This window comes from Moschus berezovskii, chromosome 11, assembly GCF_049115385.1.
Source record: "Moschus berezovskii isolate FMDL1 chromosome 11, NW_MosBer_1.0, whole genome shotgun sequence".
NCBI classification, from domain to species: Eukaryota; Metazoa; Chordata; class Mammalia; order Artiodactyla; family Moschidae; genus Moschus; species Moschus berezovskii.
In genome coordinates, this window is record NC_142470.1 from 8,648,689 (window position 1) to 8,668,760 (window position 20,072).

Sequence of the window (20,072 nt, forward strand, 5' to 3'; positions counted from 1 at the left end):
ATCTGATTCTCACCACAGCCCTCTTTATAGTAACAAAATTGATGCTCATCAAGTTCAGCTATCTGGTTATATAGCTGGACTGTAGTCCAAACCAGTCTGGAACCTCTGCTCTTTCAAGTCCTGATCCCGTGGAGTTTGCCCAACTCCTTGGTGCTTCAATAACTTAGCACACACTGAGTACACACTGTTCTGAACTCACTGCCTGCCTGGTATCAGAAAATGTCAGCACTTGATATGGAACATCAGTGGGTCAGGATGCACTCATACACAGAAGCTTATGGTTAATAGCATGGACTCTGGGACGATTTTGTTTGTTTGTTTAACTGTTTTTGAATCCAAGCTCGGCCACCCACCAGCCATGTCCCCTTGGTTCACCTCTCTGAGCCTCAATTTCCTCATCTGTAAAGTTTGAGTAATGTTCCCAACACTTGGTTCTATTTGGAGCCAGTGATTTCCATATCTGTAAAGCCCATAACACAGTACCTGGCACAATGTTAATCACATACCACCACACATCTAACAAACATTTATTCAGGGCCTAGGAGAGTAGAAAGAGCTGGGCAGAAAGGGGCCAGGGTGGAGATGCAGTTGAAGAAGACATATACCTCCTCCTCAGGGGAGGGGCAGATATCACAGGTCTCTGCCAGAGGCGTGGGCTGTCTGGGGAGCTGGCCTAGCCTGCAGAGCTGGCTCAGGCCCCTCTTGTCGCCCCACCTGTCTGCAGGGATGGGGAATAATTTAAAAACAGCCCTCCCCCATCTCTCCTTAATAACCAGCTCTTATCCTTCTGCTCCCCAATGACTAACCTTCCTTCACTTCCTCCCCAGTGGCCACCTCTCTTCCCTCCCTCCTAGATCAGCTCTTCCCTATCTGCTCCCTGATGTCCATTCCTCATCCATCCCGTCCCCCAACGTCCAGCCTAGATAGGAAGAGCCACACTCATCCTCCTCAGCCTGGAGTGGGCAGTGCCCAACCTTGCTGTGCAGATAAACAGGTCCCTGATGGTGTTCCCTCGGGTGGACCTGAAGGCAGGCCGATCACTTGCAGGGCTTGGTCATGGACGTGGGGTGGCAGGCCACTGGGCAGTGCACGTCCCCTGCGGAGCAGAGTCTGGTCTCCTCCAAACGTAGGAACTGGGGATCGAAATTCAGAATCTCAGAAAGTCATGCAGACCAAGATGACGAAGTCTGAGACCGAAGACCGGAGAATCTTTTAGAGTTGGACCGGATTTAGACTCTTAACTAAACTGTTCTAATAGCTAAAATGCATACATCACGAAGGAGTTAGACGGTGGTCCGAGATCGCTGTGGCCGAGAGGTCTCGGAATGCGATGCGGATCCTTAGGAGAGGGGCGGGGCTCTGGGATTGGGTGACTGGGACTATGGGGTGACCCTCAGGATAAGGGAGAATGGGAAACAGCGGGGCCTGGGATCTCGGGAGCAGTCCTCTGTTGTCTGCCTTCTCAGGGAGAATTGCCCCGAACCCCCCTTCAGACCCCCTAGTCACAGCTCACCGCGGTGCCGGGTTCTCCAGCCGCTAGCCTCAGGTGCCTGCCCACAAACAATATGGCGGCAAGGGCGTCGCTGGAAGGTTGGGCGGAGACGGCAGTTCTCGCGACAGTCGCGCTTTCCGGTCTATATCCGGCGTAGAAGTGCCACCTTCCGGCCTTTCGGCTTTCGGTTCGGAGGAGGCAAAGGTGCAACTTTCTTCGGTCGTCCCGAATCCGGGTTCATCCGACACCAGCTGCCTCCACCATGCCGCCTAAGTTCGACCCCAACGAGATCAAAGTCGGTGCGTGCTTTAGATGTGGCCGGGGCTTCGGGATGCGGCATCCCTCCCCGTATTCCGTCCGGCCCGCGCCCTCCGCCGCGATGGCCTTTCCCACGTTGGGCCTCAAGGCCGCTGCCTCCTAGGGGCCTACCCTCTGGTGCAGCGTTCAGCGCGCTGTGCGGTCGTGTCCGAGTCTCTTACTCTTTCTGGGCCTCGGCCTCCCCACGTGTAGATGGGGAGGGAGGACCGGACGACCTGTGGCGGCTTCGCAGCCCGCACGCCTTAGGGTAAGGTTTGTCTCCGGGCGCTTCTCCCAAGACTGGGTTGGCCGGCGGCGGGGCTGCCCCCAAACCGATGCGGAATGGGCCTCGGTAGCGGTGGCCGAACCCAAGGCCGCCGTCCCATGTGGCGCTTGGAGCGGTTCTCGCCTTGTCGGGAGGTGTGTCCTGCCTTGCTCCCCGCTGAAGCTCTTGGCATTTTTCCCAGAAGAGGCAAACGGTGGTGCGACCAGGCCCGCCAGGAGGACTGCGGAGGGAGGGCTGTGATTTGGGCGCCTCTTCTGCGGAGGCACTGAACCTTTCTTTCTTCCAGTGTACCTGAGGTGCACCGGTGGGGAAGTCGGTGCCACGTCTGCCCTGGCGCCCAAGATCGGTCCTCTGGGTCTGGTAAGTCATTCTCGGGGGAGGGAGGCGTTTAAATAAGACTCTAGCCTGCGCAGACACGATTGCCTCTGAGGTGCTGTTGACAGGGACAGATTGCCATCCCCTACTAGGCGTCCGAGCCACTGAACTGGCACCAGCTGCTGCAGGAAGGTTGTATATAAAGGTGGAATCCGGTACTTTGAACCTGTAGTTTTCTAGTGTATCTTAGTTGCTGTTCTGAGGGTACATGAGGGATGGGATGGAGGAGGTTTTTGAAGTCAAGAGCGATAACTGTTGTCTGCTTGGTCTATTTCTTAGGGAAATAGGCTGCTGGAGGATTGAATGGGGTGTGAAGTGTTTGTGAATTTACACCTGTTACAGTGAAGTGCAGTCACTCAGTCGTGTTCGACTCTCTGTGACCGTGGACTGTAGCCTACCACGCTTCTCCGTTCATGGGACTTTCCAGACAAGAATACTAGAGTGGGTTGCCCTTTTCTTTCTCCAGAGGATCTTCCCGGCCCAGGGATCGAACCTGGGTCTCCCGCATTGTGGGCAGCCGCTTTACAGTAGCTGGTATTAACTCTGCTTTCAATCTACTGTTTCATACACTTGTCTTTACCTGTAGTGTCCTGGAGAAGGAAATGGCAACCCACTGCAGTATTCTTGCTTGGAAAATTCCAGGTGGACTACAGTCTATGGGGTCGCAGAGAGTCGGACACGACTGAGTGACTAACACACCTAGGACTTAATTCGTCTCTTTTTTTCTTCTTTATTTCTTGGGCAGTGGTCTTCTGTCTGAAAAGTTATCCCATCATGGTTTTGCCTAAGCTGTTGCCACCTTATTCTTCGTTGTCCCTTAGCTCAGCTAGCGCTCACTGGACACCTCTCCTGTTGAGTTTAGTCATTCAGTCGTACCACATACATCTTTAGGAAAGGGTAGGTAAGGAACCTGGCCCCATTGTGGCCTTAAACCTCAAGGTTACAGCCTTGGATAAACTAAACCCATAACCTCATTTTTCGAATTTAATTATGAGAGCCATACCTTGATTAGGTAGGCACAGTTAAATGTGTTTCAGAAAGCTTTCTTGTGTGCCACCAAGTGAGAGGGACTGGGTTTCAGATCGGTTTGTTAGGGCACAGTGTGATTATATATATACCTTTTATTTCTAGTCTCCAAAAAAGGTCGGTGATGACATAGCCAAGGCAACTGGTGATTGGAAGGGTCTGAGGATCACAGTGAAACTGACCATTCAGAACAGACAAGCTCAGGTACTTGGTTTGAGGGAGGGCAGAGGTGGGGATACCTGGGAGGCAGGTACTAAAAGCAATTTTATTTGTGGGGAGGGCTGTTTTGAGAGCATGGTTTAAATATTAACTCTTCTCACTTTTGAGACACTGAGCAAATGAGGGTTTGCTGGGGTAGGGTAGGCTGTGTTTCTGGTTGTGAAAATTAGCTTGAATGTACATTTGGTAAACAGTGTCTGGCCCATGGTTCCTGAGAGCCAAAGTGCGTGGTATTATCGGTTCTCATTAGAGGGTGGCATAGGGCGCTTATTCATAAGGAGAATCTCTTCTGCAGATTGAGGTGGTACCTTCTGCTTCTGCCCTGATCATCAAAGCCCTTAAGGAACCACCAAGGGACAGAAAGAAGCAGAAAAACAGTGAGTGGTTTTTTCCCTGGTAATTTGTGGGTGGTGGTGTGTCCAATGTAATAGACAGCTGTAGTTGCTCCCTTTAAGGAAACAGGGATGGCACAAGTGTTTGATGTTAGGCTGTTACAGAGCCAGGCACTGACAAGTGCCCTGTGTCTCTCCCTAATCACTGGTGTGGAACAGATCCCCTCAGCACTTAACAGGAGGGAACTGGCAAACAGGGTGAAGAAACAGATAACCAGTAATTGAGGGGGGCAACTTCCTAACTGGATGACATATGGACAGCTTTAACCAACCTCAGTCACTTTTTTCTCTTCAAATAATCCCTTCCATGTAAGGTTAGCAAAACTTGATTTTGTATCTAGCCACCCGCCACTGCACCTGACCAGTTTTCTGTTGGCTGGTGCAATCCAGTGGTGAGCTAAAAATAACCCCAGCTTAGGAAACAGGGTTGTTCTTCATGTGGATGACTCTGTGCCGAAAGCATGGGAACAGGCTAGAAATGGATGAGGGAAGATGGACTGTGGTCTGCCCTGGCCTCAGGTGGTAACAAAGCTTTTGTTCTTTTTTCTTTTCTGCAGTTAAGCACAGTGGAAACATCACTTTTGATGAAATCATCAACATTGCCCGGCAGATGCGGCATCGGTCTCTAGCTAGAGAACTTTCTGGTAAGAGCAGAACAGTTTGGGGCCACCTTAGTTGTAACTTGAGATGTTATTTGTTTTTTTCAATTGCCTTTTCCCAATTAGAAGGGGCTTTTTTACTCTGTAAGACCTGGAATTGGAGTGTCTTCCGGTTTGAGTCAGGGTATCATGGGATCTGTGGCCAGTTTTGCAGTTGGAGTTTTTAAATAATACTGAGTGCTGAGTTTTGGATTAGGGGAGCAGTAATAATTATTCCTGTAATCCATAAAATAGTTATTCCTTGTTCCTCTCGTCACCTGTATTCCCTCTGGTATCTGAGAATTGCGAGGGACTGACTTCCCCTTTGATTCCACTTTTTCTTAATGACAGGAACCATTAAAGAGATCCTGGGGACTGCTCAGTCTGTGGGCTGCAATGTTGATGGCCGCCACCCTCATGACATCATAGATGATATCAACAGTGGTGCAGTGGAGTGCCCAGCTGTAAGTAACTTCTGCACTGATGTGGTTAAAATTAAGGTGAAAACTGGAGGGGGAGCTAATGTATCCTTTGAGATACTGTAGAAAGTTCTAGAAGTGCTCAATAGTGGTAGATAAAGTCTTTTGTCCTGTTACTGAATAGTTTCCTTTTTTTTCCCCCCCAGAGTTAAGAACTACAAAGGAAAAAGAAAAATAAAGGATCATTTGACAACCAGTGGACTTTCTGATGTAGCTTCTTCCTTGGGGGGGGCGGAGCCTAGTCTTCGTGGTCAAATTGTGGTCATTGGGGCCAAGGTGACAGATGAAGCAGCAGTCTGTGGACAACAGAATTCTGTCCTCAAGAAAATACTGGTCAGAAAGAAAACTTGGGAGTTGAACATAATAGAAAATATGTGTGAAAGGAGTTCTTCCCAAACCAGTTTAGAAGGTGGGTTGCAGGCCCAGGGCTTTGCTGTCCATCTCTGCACACAGCTGGGGTTCAGAATTACTGATGGGACAACCAAAGAACCTGATGTTTATGGTCCTTGACTGATCTCAAGTTGATGTAAAAGCGAGGTTCCGTTCCGTTCCGTTTCGTCGCTCAGTCGTGTCTGACTCTATGCGACCCCGTGGACTGTAGCCTACCAGGCTTCTCCGTCCATGGGATTCTCCAGGGAAGAATACTGGAGTGGGTTACCATTTCCTTCTCCAGGGGATCTTCCCGACCCAGGGATCGAACCCGGGTCTCCCGCATTGGAGGCAGAAGCTTTAACCTAAAGTCTACTAATGTAGTTAGCAGTGCCTGGTTTAAACCCTCAGGGTTTGCTTTAAACCAGCAACAAACAGACTTTTCCCCAGGCCTCTCCCTTGTCTTCCCCTTAGTCCTCTGATTTTCTATCTAGAGCTCCTCACTCACTTGATTTGATATGCAGCAAATGAACATCAGACACCTAGGTACTGAGACAAAAGCTTGAAATACCAACCTGGAAGGGGCTGCTTTCTGGGTACTTGCCTAAAAGGGGTTAGGAATGACAGCCCTGTGATCTTCATTTCTAGTTGCTTTCCTCTCCCATTTCTGTGTTTGGTGTGTGTGCTCAGACTCTGCAGCCCCATGGGCTGTAACCTGCCAGGCTCCTCTGTCCATAGGATTTCCCCATGCAAGAATACTGCAGTGGGATGCCATTTCCTTCCCCAGAGGTTGAACCTGGGCTTCCTGCATCAGGCAGATGCTTTACTGTCTGAGCCACCAGGGAAGCTTAGGTTTAGATGGTTTTTAACCACAGATGGAAGCAGGTGTGGAAAACTTTGTTTACTGGAAAGGACTATCTGAGATCTCTGAAGTCAGGAAAGGTTCCAGGACGTGGCAGTTACCAAGGAATTAAAGCTAGAGGCCTTGGGTGACAACCATCTCACAGTAGACCACTAGTGGGGAATCAAGCATACCTATCAGAAAACACCAGGGAACCAGTTTATAGCAGCTAGGATCTACAGTGCTGGTATAAAGGAGAAAGAAGGCCAATAGGCTTAAAGAGCTTGATCCAAGATAACTGGGCTGTCAGGAAGGCGGGTAAAGGAAAAATGACCCACTTGCCTTTAAACCAGGAAAGCATGGCTGCCATCAGATGGCCCCAGTCTTGTTAGCCCTCCCTCTAAAGTGAAGGTCATAGTTAATATAACTATTATGAACTATACATGTTCTATTACAACAGTATATTATAGTTAATAGCCTTAGGTCTATAACATGTTGTTTTCTGAATGTTGAGCTTCAAGCCAACCTTTTCACTCTTCTCTCACTTTCATCAAGAGGCTTTTGAGTTCCTCTGCATTTTCTGCCATAAGGGTGGTGTCATCTGCATATCTGAGGTTATTGATATTTCTCCCTGCAATCTTGATTCCAGCTTGTGCTTCTTCCAGCCCAGTGTTCCTCATGATGTACTCTGCATATAAGTTAAAAAAGCAGGGTGACAATATACAGCCTTCTCCTATTTGGAACCAGTCTGTTGTTCCATGGCCAGTCACTGTTCTTGGTTCTTTTGCAATAGCCTTCACTCAAGCAGAGATGACTACGACAGACCACTGCAAGATACCTGGCCTTTTAAGTACAAAGTCCTTCACTCGTTCTTTATAAACCAAGGTTTCCGAGTTAAAGGTAAATCTTGCAAACAGTGTAATTGGAGCTGGGCAGTTTGCTCACCAATGTGTTGATAAAGGAGCACCACATGCAAGGTGGAAAATAGTGGCTGTTTATTAAAAGGTGCTTTTGCACGTGGCTCTGGGCTAAGCCTTTACATCAGATGTCCCCAGATGCCTGCGAATTACTGTCAGGTCCCCATCTACTTGAGTTCTGTTCGCAGTTACTCTCCAGCATGGAGTGTCTGGTGTCTGATGAAAGCTGAACTGCACCTGAAGGCCTTCCCACACGCGCTGCACTGATAGGGTCTGACAGCAGCGTGAGTTCGCCGGTGCTGGCTGAGGGAGGCGCTTTGGCTGAAGGCCTTGCCACAGGCGCTGCACTCGTAGGGCTTCTCCCCCGTGTGGACCACACGATGCCGAATGAGCGCGGCGCTCTCGCTGAAGAGCCTCCCGCAGTCCGTGCACCGGTAAGGCCGCTCTCCAGTGTGAGTCCTGTGGTGGGCTACGAGGTTTGTGCTCTGGCTGAATGCTTTCCCGCACTCACTGCACTTGTAGGGTTTCTCTCCAGTGTGAGTCCTCTGGTGGTTTGTGAGGTTTGCACTCTGGCTGAAGGCCTTCCCACATGAGTCACATTTGTAGGGCTTCTCCCCTGTATGGATCCTCTGGTGCTGAATAAATGCCGCACAGTAGCTGAAGGCTTTCCCACATTCGCTGCACTTGTAGGGCTTCTCCCCTGTGTGAGTCCGCTGGTGGTTGGTAAGATTTGCACTGTGGCGGAATGCCTTCCCACAGTCGCTACACTCGTAAGGCTTCTCTCCAGTGTGGATTCTCTGGTGCTGAACAAGGGCTGAGCAGTCACTGAAGGCTTTCTCACACGCGGTACATTTGTAGGGCTTTTCTCCAGTATGAGTTCGCTGGTGTTTTGTGAGGTTTGCGTTCTGGCTGAAGGCTCTCCCACATTCACTGCACTTATAAGGTTTCTCTCCAGTGTGAATCCTCTGGTGCTGAACCAGAGAAGAGCTCTGGCTGAAGGCCTTCCCGCACTCACTGCACTCGTAGGGCTTCTCCCCAGTGTGGCTCTTCTGATGCTGAGACAGGGAAGAACAGTAGCTGAAGGCCCTGCCACAGTCGTCACACGTGTACGGCTTCGCTCTGCGAGGTCTCACTGCACCTGCATTCTTCCCAAAGCCCTCTGCCTGTGTGTCACGTTTACAGGACCTCACTTCTGCAGGAACGCCCTGCTGTGGAGCAAGGACTGGTCTCAGATTGAGGCTCTTCCCCACCTCACTGTTCCTGTGCGCTGACTCCCCAGAAGGCATCTCTACACTTGCATCTTGGAATGATTCTTCAGAAAAGTCGTGCTCAGGTGGTGATTCAGATATAATCTTCCAATCTGAAGAAAATTTAGAAAAGTAATTTTAAAAATTCTTTTGGTGGTAGAAGATACTGCAATATGAAGGCTGAAGGAGCTGGTCTAAGCCTGTATGCGGACTGGTTCCATGCTTCACCCCCTTCACCCAGGATGTGTATGTAAGTGTTGGTCGCTCAGTCTGACTCTTCGTGACCCCTCGGACCACCATCCTCTTATTGTTATGTCCTAACTGATCTCCCTGCTTCTGGTCTTCAACCCTGAAAGTCTAGTCTCCACAGGTTATCTTCTCAAACACAAATCAAATATTATCTTTTTGTGCTCAACACCTTCAATGGCTTCCTATCTTCCTACTTGGATAAAACCTGAACATCTTCCATGGCCTCTGAGTCTTATATGATCTTCTGCCCTGCCCAGCACCCTCTATTGTTTACTGAGTCCTAGGGTCTTCTGATCCTAACACAGGTTAAACTCATTTCCACTCAAAGCTTCAACACACAGTGTGGCCCAGGATGTTCCTTATCCAGACACTCAAACAGCTAGCTCATTCTCTTTTCTTCAGATCTCGGCTCCAATGTCACCTCCTCAAAGTGGTCTTTCCTATTCATCTAATCTAGAATAGCCTTCACTGGTATTCCCATTCTTACAGTACTCACCACTATTCAATATTCTACCAGTTATTTTGTTTACTCATTTTGTTTACATTCCTTGCGAGTATATAAGCAGGGACTCAATCTTCTCCTCTGTTGCACCTCCAGTAGCTATTAATAAAACAACCCCAGGCATGCACCAAGGAGTGAGACAAAGGCACATCCAAGCCCTGGGTCTGTCTGTCTGTCTGTTCTGTGGGAGGGTGGGATGGAATAACGGGACCCTGAACCCGCCCATGAGGCTCAGTGATGTCCAGGGTGCTCTGTGGGGCCTCAGAGCAGAGGTAAAACATCCCCAGGGCAGTGTTTTAGTTACTCTAACAGCTGGATTTAAAACTCCTCCAATTACTTCACTTAACACAGAATTAATACAGTCCTACACTGTCAACACCTTTTTCATATCATATGTATTAGTCTTGTCAAGTAAGACAGGTTTTGTTATCCACATTTTTGAGATATAGAAACAGATGACCAACATTTAGTGATCACTCTGAATCCATGTACTTGATATGCAGCAAGCCAGCACCTGGTGCATCTTTCACGGGTCCATATCCAAAGTTGCTCCCACACTAATACTCTACACTAATACCTTAGGGCACAAATTTCTCATGGTAACACCTTTTCCCAACTTCTGTTTCTCATAACTTGGTGATCTGAATCTTCTTCAGTAATCTTTTTAGGCTCTTGAACTCCTCTGAGACTGATGAAGCCTTTTCCCAGGAAAATGCAGTTATTGCCATAAAACCCTGCATTCCATCTCTGAAGTTCTATACAGGGTCTTGGGACTCAGGGGAAAAGGTCCCCTAACGAGGATGGTGAGCTGGGAAGGAGTGTGGCGAGGGAAGGAAGCAGCAGGGGCGTCAGGCTCCCTGTGAAGGTAAGTACTTCAGCAAGTGTGAGCGGTGCCTGCAGGTACAACAAGGACTGAGGTGACGGGCCGCTTACAGAGAGGCTAAAACGGGGAGAAGAGAGTGCAGATAAACCCTGTGGAGAATAAGCCAGAGGCTTTGTTTTGTTTTGACTTACAGCAACCATAATCAGGTATAAAAGCATTAGGCTGCATTTTTAGAAAAATTAAAAATTTTGTCACCTTAAAGCTGTTAAGTTCATTTGTACCTCTGATGCTTTAAGTTTCAAAATATCAAAAGTAGCTGCCCTGCCACAGCTGGGCCTGACCACAGGCCCTGCCAGAGGTCATTTACCTGCAAGGGCTGAAATACGAAGGTGAGGGTGGAGTGAGCAGCCTTAGATGAGCAGTAAGACATAAACATACACAGAAACTATGGTTTCCTGTGCTTCTGTTTTTCCTGAGTTTTAGTGTCAGCTCTTTGGAAAGTTCCAGCATGGCCATGAAGACGGGGTACAGAATCCAATAAAAAGTCAGTCAGATAGGGGAGCGGCAGCAGGTGTCACAGCTGAAGGAAGGGTAAAGGTGGGCACCCGAGATCCTCAGTAAGGTGAAGCAGGGCCAGGGAAGATGACTCTCATTTCCTGGAGGCCAGCAATATCACCTGTGCTTCCAAATCCCTCCCAGCTTGGGGAGACTGAGGAAATGGTATGGAACAGAGGCCTTTGGAGTCTGACTGGTGTTGCTTCAAACCCAGCCTCGCCACTTTCTAGCTGGGAGGCTCTGAACCAGTGAGTCAGCCTCTCTCAGCTTTATTTTCCTCATCTATAAAAGTGGGATAGCAATACCTACCTCCCCTGTTGTTAAAATATTCAAATGTTTTCAAAGGGGCTTTTGCTCCTGAGAATCTGCCTTGCTCACTCACCTGGATAGGCGTTCCTTAGGCCTTCTCTCTCAAGCATCCATGCACCTTTCCTTTGTTCCAACTGGGAGTTCATACCAGATTGGGAAACTGGAAGTCCTATTTAAAGGGGAAAAGAAGTGGACTTTAGAGATCTGCACTAAGTATAAATAGCTACCCAGAACTGGGGGAGGTGAAACAGGTCGTTCATTTCATTCACTCAATAATATACTGAGCACTGACTTGGTGCCGGGCACTAGGGGACACAGCAGTAAATAAGACAGAAAATGGTGCTGAAGTCTGGGTACAGCATTTCTGAAAAGACATAAAGAAACAGCCTCAAGGAAGGGTCAAGTCAGAAAGCTAAGCAAACCCATAAAACAAGTTGCTTCGGAAGATGGGAACTTACTGACTATGGAGGACCCCTCCTGGGAAGTAGGAAAATGTGGAGGTACAGCCTTGAGGGGGAACAAAATGAAACTGCCTCTTTCCCAACCCAGAATGCAGAGACCTTTCATTAGTGACGAGAAGGAATAAACACTGTCCCTCTGGTGCATCAAAGTCACTCAGGGTCACTCAAGACTGGGAAGTACCACAGATTTTCAGAACTGAATAAATTCTGAATTTTGAATGGTTTCCTTACCCAGTAAGACCAGGGTTCTGGACTTTTCTGGCATCTCTTCCTCGAACCTGTCCCTTGGAGCAGGGGCCAACTGCCTCCATCCCCCCTGGGTAAAATCTATAGTCACACTGCTGAAAGGTGTGGATCCCTGAAACAACAAGCACAGTCCTTCTTGCCCAGTGCCGTCAGAATGTAAGAGGCAGCAAGGCTGGCGGCTCTGGGTGTGGTGGTTAGTGAACCTACTAAAGGTCTCTGAAAGGACTTGGGGTAGTTCCAGAAAAGCACCACTGATCACTTCCTATATGCCTAACTCTATACTGGACACTGATGCATGAAAATAAATAATGGTCTCTCTGTCTTCACATGTTTATAATTCTTGTAGACTTTATATATAAACAGAAAGAAATATATGTGTATATATATGAGCAGTAATTGGGCAGAAACTAACAGGTGCTCGGGAATAAAAGTACCAACACAAAGAAAACAAACTTAGAATGCATGTTTATGCGGCAAGGAATCAGCTGCAAATCCGCAAAGAATGTGAATGATGAATGTCTGCAGAACATTTAATAAATATTCCCATGAACTCAGACATTGCAGGAGAGCCAGGCACGTTTGCAACCACCTGTAACAATGTGTGAAAGAGAGGGATATTCTAGTTACTGGGACGATGGAAGAGGAATCCTAGATGGAGGGCAGGGGTAGGGCACTCAGGGAAGACTGCAGAGAGAGAAGGCTGTCCAAGGCAGGGGAGGCACTGTGAACCCAGGCGTGGAGGCGAGGGCATCTCTCTATTATCAGTGTAGGTTAGGGCACCTTCATGTACCTTGTTGGCCATGTCAGACACCTGGATGTTATCTTCCCGTTTCCTACGGCTCCCCACAATTAAAATGCATGTTTGTTCTTCCTCCCCAATAGCATGAGAATTCACACATTTATCTCCACACCCCTACCACTGCCTTGTTTTAAGCCAGTAGCATTTCCCAAATCTTAACTAATCTCCTGATTTCTAATTTTACCTGTTCTTCCAATACATCTTCACACTGAGAAATGCTTTAAATGGAACAGAGGGTAGTTTTTAAAAACAATGAAATATTTAAAAACATTGGGGGTCTTTTTATAGTAATCAAGAGAGTAAAATCCACTATGAAGATATAAGGGTTATGAACCAAATAACAAATATGTAACTCATAGGGGAAAAACTGTAGGAAATACAAAGAGAAATTTAAAATATGATAGCTGTCAGAGGTGTTAAATAGCTCAGCTGCTGACAGAGTTAATACAAAATAAACCAAACATTAAAGGTGTGGAAGCAATGAGTAATCTAATAAAGCTGAGCACACAGAGCTGCACGGTACTGCGCCCTGCAAGGACACTCTACCTGCGCGCTGTGTGTGGAGAAGAGACACAAATGCCATCCTCCACGGGGCACAGACCAGCCACGTGTGCAGACAAGAAACCAAAGCCACAAGTTTGGCATGTCTAAAAAAATGAAGATCACAGCCAAAAACATTCAATATATCTGAACAAAAAAGGAAGAAAATAAATTATGGATTCAACTCAAGAAGTTAAAAATATTAATTTTAAAATAAATCTAAGGAAAGCAGAAGCAAAAAAAAAAGATTAGTCGCTAAGAGTCGGACACGACTGAGCGACTTCACTTTCACTGTTCACTTTCATGCACTGGAGAAGGAAATGGCAACCCACTCCAGTGTTCTTGCCTGGAGAATCCCAGGGACGGGGGAGCCTGGTGCGCTACCATCGGTGGGGTCACACAGAGTTGGACACGACTGAAGTGACTTAGCAGCAGCAGCAGAATTGATGAGGAAATTCAAGAGCAGAGTTTCTAAAAATGAAAACAGACCAATTTCTGGTCTAGTCAAGAAAAAGGGAGAAGATGGTTCTTACCTTCACAGGACTATGAAATGGAGTTTATTGGAAATAATTCTGTAGAATACTCTTAATGAAATGGGGGAAATATTAATTCAATTCTACTAAGTAGAAATAAAAAGGTTTCAAAGCAGGACAAATCGTCTCTGGGAAAACAGCAACAAAAAAAGAGTATCTAAAAGGACACAAATCAAAATGTTAGGTGTTATTTCTTTGCAGGAGTAAGGGTGACTGGCGGGGCGGGGGTGGTGGGGAGTATGTTGTCTACATTTTCCAGGTTTTCTACAAAGAACATGAGTGCCTTTTGTAATTAAAAACCAAAAGCATCCTTAGTTTGTTTTTTTTTAAAGACTGCTTCTTGGAGTAAATTTCCAACTTACTTGGGGCCCTGCTCTGAGGAGACCAGCTCCCATTCCTTCCTCTTCTGTGTCTTCCTCTTGGGGAAAGGCAGGGTCTGGAGAAGGTGGTTCTGAAGGAAGAGAAAGAAACCAATGAGGCAAAAAAGTTCACAGCTCATCAAACTAGAAAGCCTCACATTCTCACTCTGAAGAGCGTGTTCAGATGCTATTATAGGTCCCGGGGCTCAGTGGGGCTGAATTTGCAGAACTGCGCAATGGGGTGTAAATTTTCCCATTTCCTTTTCTACCTCAGAAGTTCCATCAATTCACTCAGACACAGAAAGGCATTAAAGTGTAAAGACTCTCAAGCATTCCAGATCCACCACTTCCCAGCAACTTTTCTATGTGATCCCTTGTAAAGTTCCTGTGAAGATTTAAACACAGACAAAGCAGCTGAAACAATGCCTGGCTTGTAAATGTACAGTTTTCAACTATTATCAATTAAGTTCTTTGGAGAAAGTGGCTCTGCAAATTAAAGACATTTGCTTAATCAAAAGAAGAGGTAGTGACCAAGTGGGATTCATCCCAGGAATGCAAGGTTGCTTCAACACATGAGAAGCAATCTATAATACACTATATTAATACAAAGCGGGGGAACCCATATGATCATCTCAGTGAACACCAAGAGGCTATTTAAGAGAATCTGATCCCTTTCGCTATAAAACAGCTCCAATAAACCAGGAACAGACGGGGACTTCCTTAACTTGGTAAGAGGCATTTCCAAAAGGCCCAGAGCTGAAGACTGACGCTTTTCCTCTAAGATCAGGAACAAGACAAGAAGTCAGCTCTTGTCAGTTCTGGTCAGTATTACACTGGAAGTTCTAGCCAGAGCGATTAGGCAAAATCAAGCAAACAACCAAGTCAAACGCATCCAGATTGGAAAGGAAAAATTTAAACCATCTCTATTTGTGAATGGCAAGATTTCGTACACAGAAAATCCTAAGAAATCAGCAGGAAAACTATCATAGCTAAACAAGTTCAGCAAGGTTGCAGGATACAATATGAACAAACAATAAAAAGACAACTCAATTAAAAATGGGCAAAGAACTGAATAAACAGTTCTCCAACTATACTTCTATAACTAGCGATGAACAATCCAGAAATGAAAATTAAAACAGCATTAAAGGAACAAAGCACCTAGGAGTAAACTGAATATAAGAAGTGCAAGACGTTACACTGAAAACCACCAAATTTTTAACTCTTCTGTCTCTTTTTAAAAAGTATTTATTGAAGGCTAACTGCTTTACAGAATTTTGTTGTTTTCTATCAAACCGTAACAGAATCAGCCGTAAGTATACACATATCCCTTCCCTTTTGAATCTCCCTCCTGTCACCCTCCTACCCCAGCCCTTTAGGTTGATACAGAGCCCCTGTTTGAGTTTCCTGAGCCACACAGCAAATTCCCTATTTTTAAAAACAGCTATCTATTTTAAAAATGGTAACATAAGTTTTATGTTACTCTCTCCATACATCGCACCCTCTCCTCCCCTCTCCCCAGGTCCACAAGTCTATTCTCTATGTCTGTTTCTCCACTGCTGCTCTGTAAATAAATTCTTCAGTATAATTTTTCTAGATTCCGTAAATATGCGTTAGAATATGATATTTATCTTTCTCTTTCTGACTTACTTCACTCTGTATAATAGGTTCTAGGTTCATCCATCTCATTAGAACTGACTCAAATGCATTCCTTTTTATGGCTGAGTAATATTCCATTGTGTATATGTAACACAACTTCTTTATCCATTCATGTGTTGATGGACCTCTAGGTTGCTTCCATGTTCTAACTATTGCAAACGGTGCTGCAATGAACAATGGGATACATGTGTTTTTTTCAATTCTTTTTTTTCCCTCAGGGTATACACCTAGGAGTGGGATTGCTGACCAGTCCATTCTAAAGGAGATCAATCCTGGGTGTTCATTGGAAGGACTGATGCTAAAGCTGAAACTCCAATACTTTGGCCACCTCATGCAACGAGCTGACTCACTGGAAAAGAGTCTGATGCTGGGAAGGATTGGGGGCAGGAGGAGAAGGGGACGACAGAGAATGAGATGGCTGGATGGCATCACCGACTTGCTGGACATGAGTCTGAGTAAACTCTGGGATTTGGTGATGGACAGGGAGGCCTGGCGTGCTGTGATTCATGGGGTTGCAAAGAGTCGGACACGACTGAGTGACTGAACTGAACTGATGGTGGTTTTTTATTCCTAATTTTTTAAGGAATCTCCATACTGTCTTCCATAGTGGCTGTATCAATTTACATTCCCACAAACAGTGCATTCCCTTTTTTCCACACCATTTCCAGCATTTATTATTTGTAGACTTTGATGATAGTCATTCTGATTGGTGTGGGGTGATATCTCATTGTAGCTTTGATTTGAATTTCTCTAATAATGAGTGATGTTGAGCATCTTTTCAGGTGTCTGTTAGCCATTTGTATTTCTTCTTTGGAGAAATGTCTGTTATTAGGTCTTTTTCCCACTTTTTGATTGGGTTGTTTCTTTTTCTGGTATTGAGTTATATTAGCTGCTTGTATATTTTGGAAATAAATCCTTTGTCAGTTGTGAAAACTACCAAATATTTTTAAAGGAAGCTACAGAAGATCTAAATAAATGAAAAGCCATTCCATGTTCATGGACTGAAAGACAATAATCCTGAGATTGCAATATTCACTAAATTAATTTGGAGTCAATGCAGTCCTATCAAAATCCCAGCTGTTTTTTTCAAAATAAAAATTTAGGAGCTGCTCCTAAAATTCATATGGAAATGCATGGGACATAGAACAATCAATCTGGAAAAAGAACAAAAGGTGGAAGACTCATATTCACAATATCAAAACTTTCCACAAAGCAACAGTAATTAAAGTACGGTGGTACTGGTAATGGATAGACAGATCAGTGGAGAAGAACTGAGAGTCCAGAAATAAATCCATACATTTATGGACAACTTATTTTCAACAAGTGTGCCAAGAAATTAAATTTCTTTTCAACAAAATAGAGGTGGGACACCTGGATATCTACAAGCAAAAGAATGAAGCTGGACTCCTACCTCACACCATCCATAAAAATGAACCCAAAATGGATCAGACTTAAATTTAAAAGCTAAAACTTTTAGAAGAAAATATAAATCTTTATAACCTCTGATTAGGCAATAGGCTTATCAGACGTGATATCAAAAGTACAAGGAAAAAAAATTAAGTGGGAGTTCATTAAAATTAAAAACTTCGTGCTTTAAAGGACACTATCAAAGTGAAAAGACCTGCAAATCATACAACTTCTAAGGGTCTAATATCCAAAATATATACAGAATTCTCTATATTAAAAACTCAACAAAGAAGGACAAATAACCCAACTTAAAAATGAGCAATGGATTTGAGTAGATATTTAAATAAGATACAAAAAGCTAGTAAGTATATGAAAAGATGCTCAACATCGTTAGTCACTGGAGAAATACATATCAAACCACTGTAAGATACCACTTCACACCCACTAAGATGGCTAAAATAAAAAAGACGTATTAAAGTACTGATGAGGATGTGTGAATGCCTATGTGCTCAGTCGCTAAGTCATGTCTAACTCTGAGACTGTAGCCCGCCAGGCTCCTCTGTCCCTGGGATTTCCCAGCAGTGGGTTGCTATTTCCTTCTCCAGGGGATCTTCTGAACTAGGGCTCAAACCCGCGTCTCCTGCATTGGCAGGTGGATTCTCTACCACTGAGCCACCAAGAAAGCCTGGTGAGGACATAGAGAAACTGAAATTCTCATACACTGCCACTGGGAATGTGAAATGGTGCTGTCACTGTGGAAGACAGTCTCGTACTTCCTCAGAAAATTAAACAGAGTTACCATAGTTACACAGTAATTCCTCCTTTAAGTATGGCAAGCCACTCCAGTACTATTGCCCGGACAATCCCATGGATGGAGGAGCCTGGTAGGCTGCAGTCCGTGGGGTTGCTAAGGGTCGGACACGACTGAGCGACTTCACTTTCACTTTTCACTTGCATGCATCGGAGAAGGAAATGGCAACCCACTCCAGTGTTCTTGCCTGGAGAATCCCAGGGACGGGGGAGCCTGGTGGGCTTCCATCTATGGGGTCACACAGAGTCGGACACGACTGAAGTGACTTAGCAGCAGCAGCAGCAAGTATAGTTAGTTAGTGTTAATCGCTCAGTCGTGCCCAACTCTTTGCGACCCCATGGACTGCAGCCCACCAGGCTCCTCTGTCCGTGAGATTTTCCAGGCAAGGATACTGGAGTATGTTGCCATTTCCCTCTCCAGGGATCTTCCCAACCCAGGGATCAAACACAGGTCTTCTGCACCGCAGGCAGATTCTTTACCGACTGAGCTACAAGGGAAGCCCTCCTTTAAGTATAAACCCTAGCGAAGTGAAAATATGTCCAAAAGAAATGGTTTGCATGCATGTCTGTAACATAATTCATAACAGTGCAAACTGGAAACCACTCATATGTCCATCAACTGAGGCCCAGATAAACAAAACATGGTATAATCCATGTAATGCAATATTATTTGGCCATAAAAAGGAAGTACATTTCTTCATGTTACAACATAGATGAACCAAGAAACATACAAAATGAAAGAACCGAGACACATATACTATATGATTCTATTTTCATGAAATATCCAGAATAGGGACAGAACGATGAATAGTTGCCCAGGGACTAGGGGGAAAGGAGACTGTGGAGTAGTGCCAGTTTCTTTTTGAGATGATGAAAATGTTCTGGAATTAAACAGCGGTGATGGTTGCCTAACTTTGTGAATATAATAAAAGCCACTGAACTGTATACTTTCAAAGGGAATATATAGCATGCAAATTATATCTCAATTTAAAAACAAAAGTGGTAGTGTAGTCCTCAGAAACAACTCTTAAAAAAAAGTAAACAAGTCTGAAGACTGGCCTTAGTACAGACTTCATGTTACTGAGCTGCACCTATCCATTGTGCTTATTTTCACCTTTGGTACTATCGGGAGGACGATAACCATCCTGCTTGTGTGCCCGGGTCTCCAGGGAAGACAACATGAAATGCTGGATGTGAAATTGCACTTGAAGAGTGACAGACCAATTCCTGGTCTAGGGGAGGACGGCAATGCCTCAGTGGTTACTATTACATACACATTTGTTCTGTAAAGCATTCAAGGTGCTTTCAAAAGCATCATTTTAACTGATGCCTGCAGTCCTTAGAGGTGAACGAGGTCATTAACGTCATTTTACTTTTCTTCCATGAAGAAACACAGGCCAAGAGACCTGGCTGGTACCCCCTCACCCCCCAGCTTAAACAGGAATCCTAGCCTTCTGATTCTAAATTCCCAGGATTCGCCAAGATTTCACACTCCAGCTGGGTTGAACCCACCCTCAGTATCACGGGAAGCCAACAGGCTCCCATCTGAGTATCCCTGGTTGCTTCAAGAGGGCTGGAAGATCAGAAGCAACAGAGGAGGCCCTGACCACATCCCACTTTCCTTTCCAGGGCCCACTTCTACTCTTTAATGCCATAGGTACGTCAACAAATCAGAGTCAGGACCAGGATACTCAGAGATGAGTCAGGACTGAGCTCTTCAAATTTTTTTGACCCCGCAATTATTCAAAAAAGGACCGTCCCCAACTACTTGTGGAAAGGATAACCCATGAGTTCGGAACCGGGTCACACAGAAGTACTGGCGCGCAGGCTGGAAGCCAAGAACCGCTCCAACACTCCTTCTCACCTCCTTCCTTCAGCATCTGGGTCCCACCTGGAGCCACTGCCTCCCAGCAGTTCTCTGAGCGTCGGCGTCGCTTCACTGCGGCCCCAACCCCGCTCTGGGCTCTTCTCTCAGGCCTCTCCCCTCAAAGGCCGGATCTGAGTCTGCGGGGCTGAGCCGGGTCCGTCCGGTCCGGCCGGGTCTTTCATTGTCTCCACAGTCACAGCCGGGCCTCGGCAGGGGAGGCCGAGACGGAACCGCCGACTCGGTCTCTAGCGGAACACCGCTTGAAAAACCCGCTGCCCTCTACGTGGAAAGGGTCCAAGTCACGGCTACCGCTTGCCGCTCAGAAACTGCGGTCGCAGGCCCGCCTCTGCCAGAAAGGGGGACGCACTTGGAAAGCGT

At 46.0% G+C, this 20,072-nt stretch overlaps 3 protein-coding genes and 1 non-coding gene across 8 annotated transcripts in view; 2 read left to right on the forward strand and 2 right to left on the reverse strand.

The window, feature by feature from the left end:
• LRSAM1 (leucine rich repeat and sterile alpha motif containing 1) overlaps window positions 1-1,638 on the reverse strand; it is a 34,364-nt gene extending 32,726 nt beyond the window's left edge. Inside the window, exons 1-2 of one of the 4 annotated variants that reach the window (XM_055400940.2) lie at window positions 1,514-1,638; window positions 975-1,133 (exon numbers count right to left, since the gene is read on the reverse strand). The gene's annotated coding sequence lies outside the window, so the exon portion shown is untranslated. Of the gene's footprint in view, window positions 1-974; window positions 1,134-1,513 lie in introns of those variants that run through there. The other 3 variants (XM_055400939.2, XM_055400941.2, XM_088841139.1) reach the window with 3 other exon arrangements.
• On the forward strand, window positions 1,632-5,189 carry RPL12 (ribosomal protein L12). The gene is given in 7 exon segments (XM_055400944.2): window positions 1,632-1,791; window positions 2,362-2,435; window positions 3,582-3,680; window positions 3,991-4,072; window positions 4,645-4,731; window positions 5,077-5,103; window positions 5,106-5,189. Coding segments are annotated over 7 exon segments (429 nt in total). The 5' UTR covers window positions 1,632-1,754; the 3' UTR covers window positions 5,129-5,189.
• LOC129540130 (small nucleolar RNA SNORA65) lies at window positions 4,432-4,560 on the forward strand. The gene has a single exon (XR_008682588.1). It is a non-coding gene; the product is annotated as a small nucleolar RNA SNORA65 (small nucleolar RNA).
• A 1,667-nt stretch (window positions 5,190-6,856) lies between the features above and the next one.
• Window positions 6,857-20,072, reverse strand: ZNF79 (zinc finger protein 79). 2 transcript variants are annotated; one of them, XM_055400943.2, is made up of 5 exons: window positions 19,692-20,072; window positions 13,958-14,046; window positions 11,709-11,835; window positions 11,090-11,185; window positions 6,857-8,691 (listed from the first exon to the last, which is right to left on the reverse strand). In XM_055400943.2, exons 1-5 carry the CDS (start codon window positions 19,705-19,707, stop codon window positions 7,520-7,522), a joined length of 1,500 nt encoding a protein of 499 aa, XP_055256918.2. In that variant the 5' UTR covers window positions 19,708-20,072; the 3' UTR covers window positions 6,857-7,519. The 2 variants fall into 2 exon arrangements, with proteins under 2 accessions (XP_055256918.2, XP_055256917.2); XM_055400942.2 differs by lacking the exon at window positions 11,709-11,835 and having other exon boundaries at window positions 19,692-20,067.

Excerpts from the sequence above, each read along its gene's own strand:
- ZNF79 (XM_055400943.2), bottom strand. Across the intron at positions 11,186-11,708 it reads CAGAACCCTGGTCTTACTGG|GACTTCCAGTTTCCCAATCT; the intron begins GTAAGGAAACCA and ends CCCTTTAAATAG. Across the intron at positions 8,692-11,089 it reads CCTAAGGAACGCCTATCCAG|ATTGGAAGATTATATCTGAA; the intron begins GTGAGTGAGCAA and ends AATTTTCTTCAG.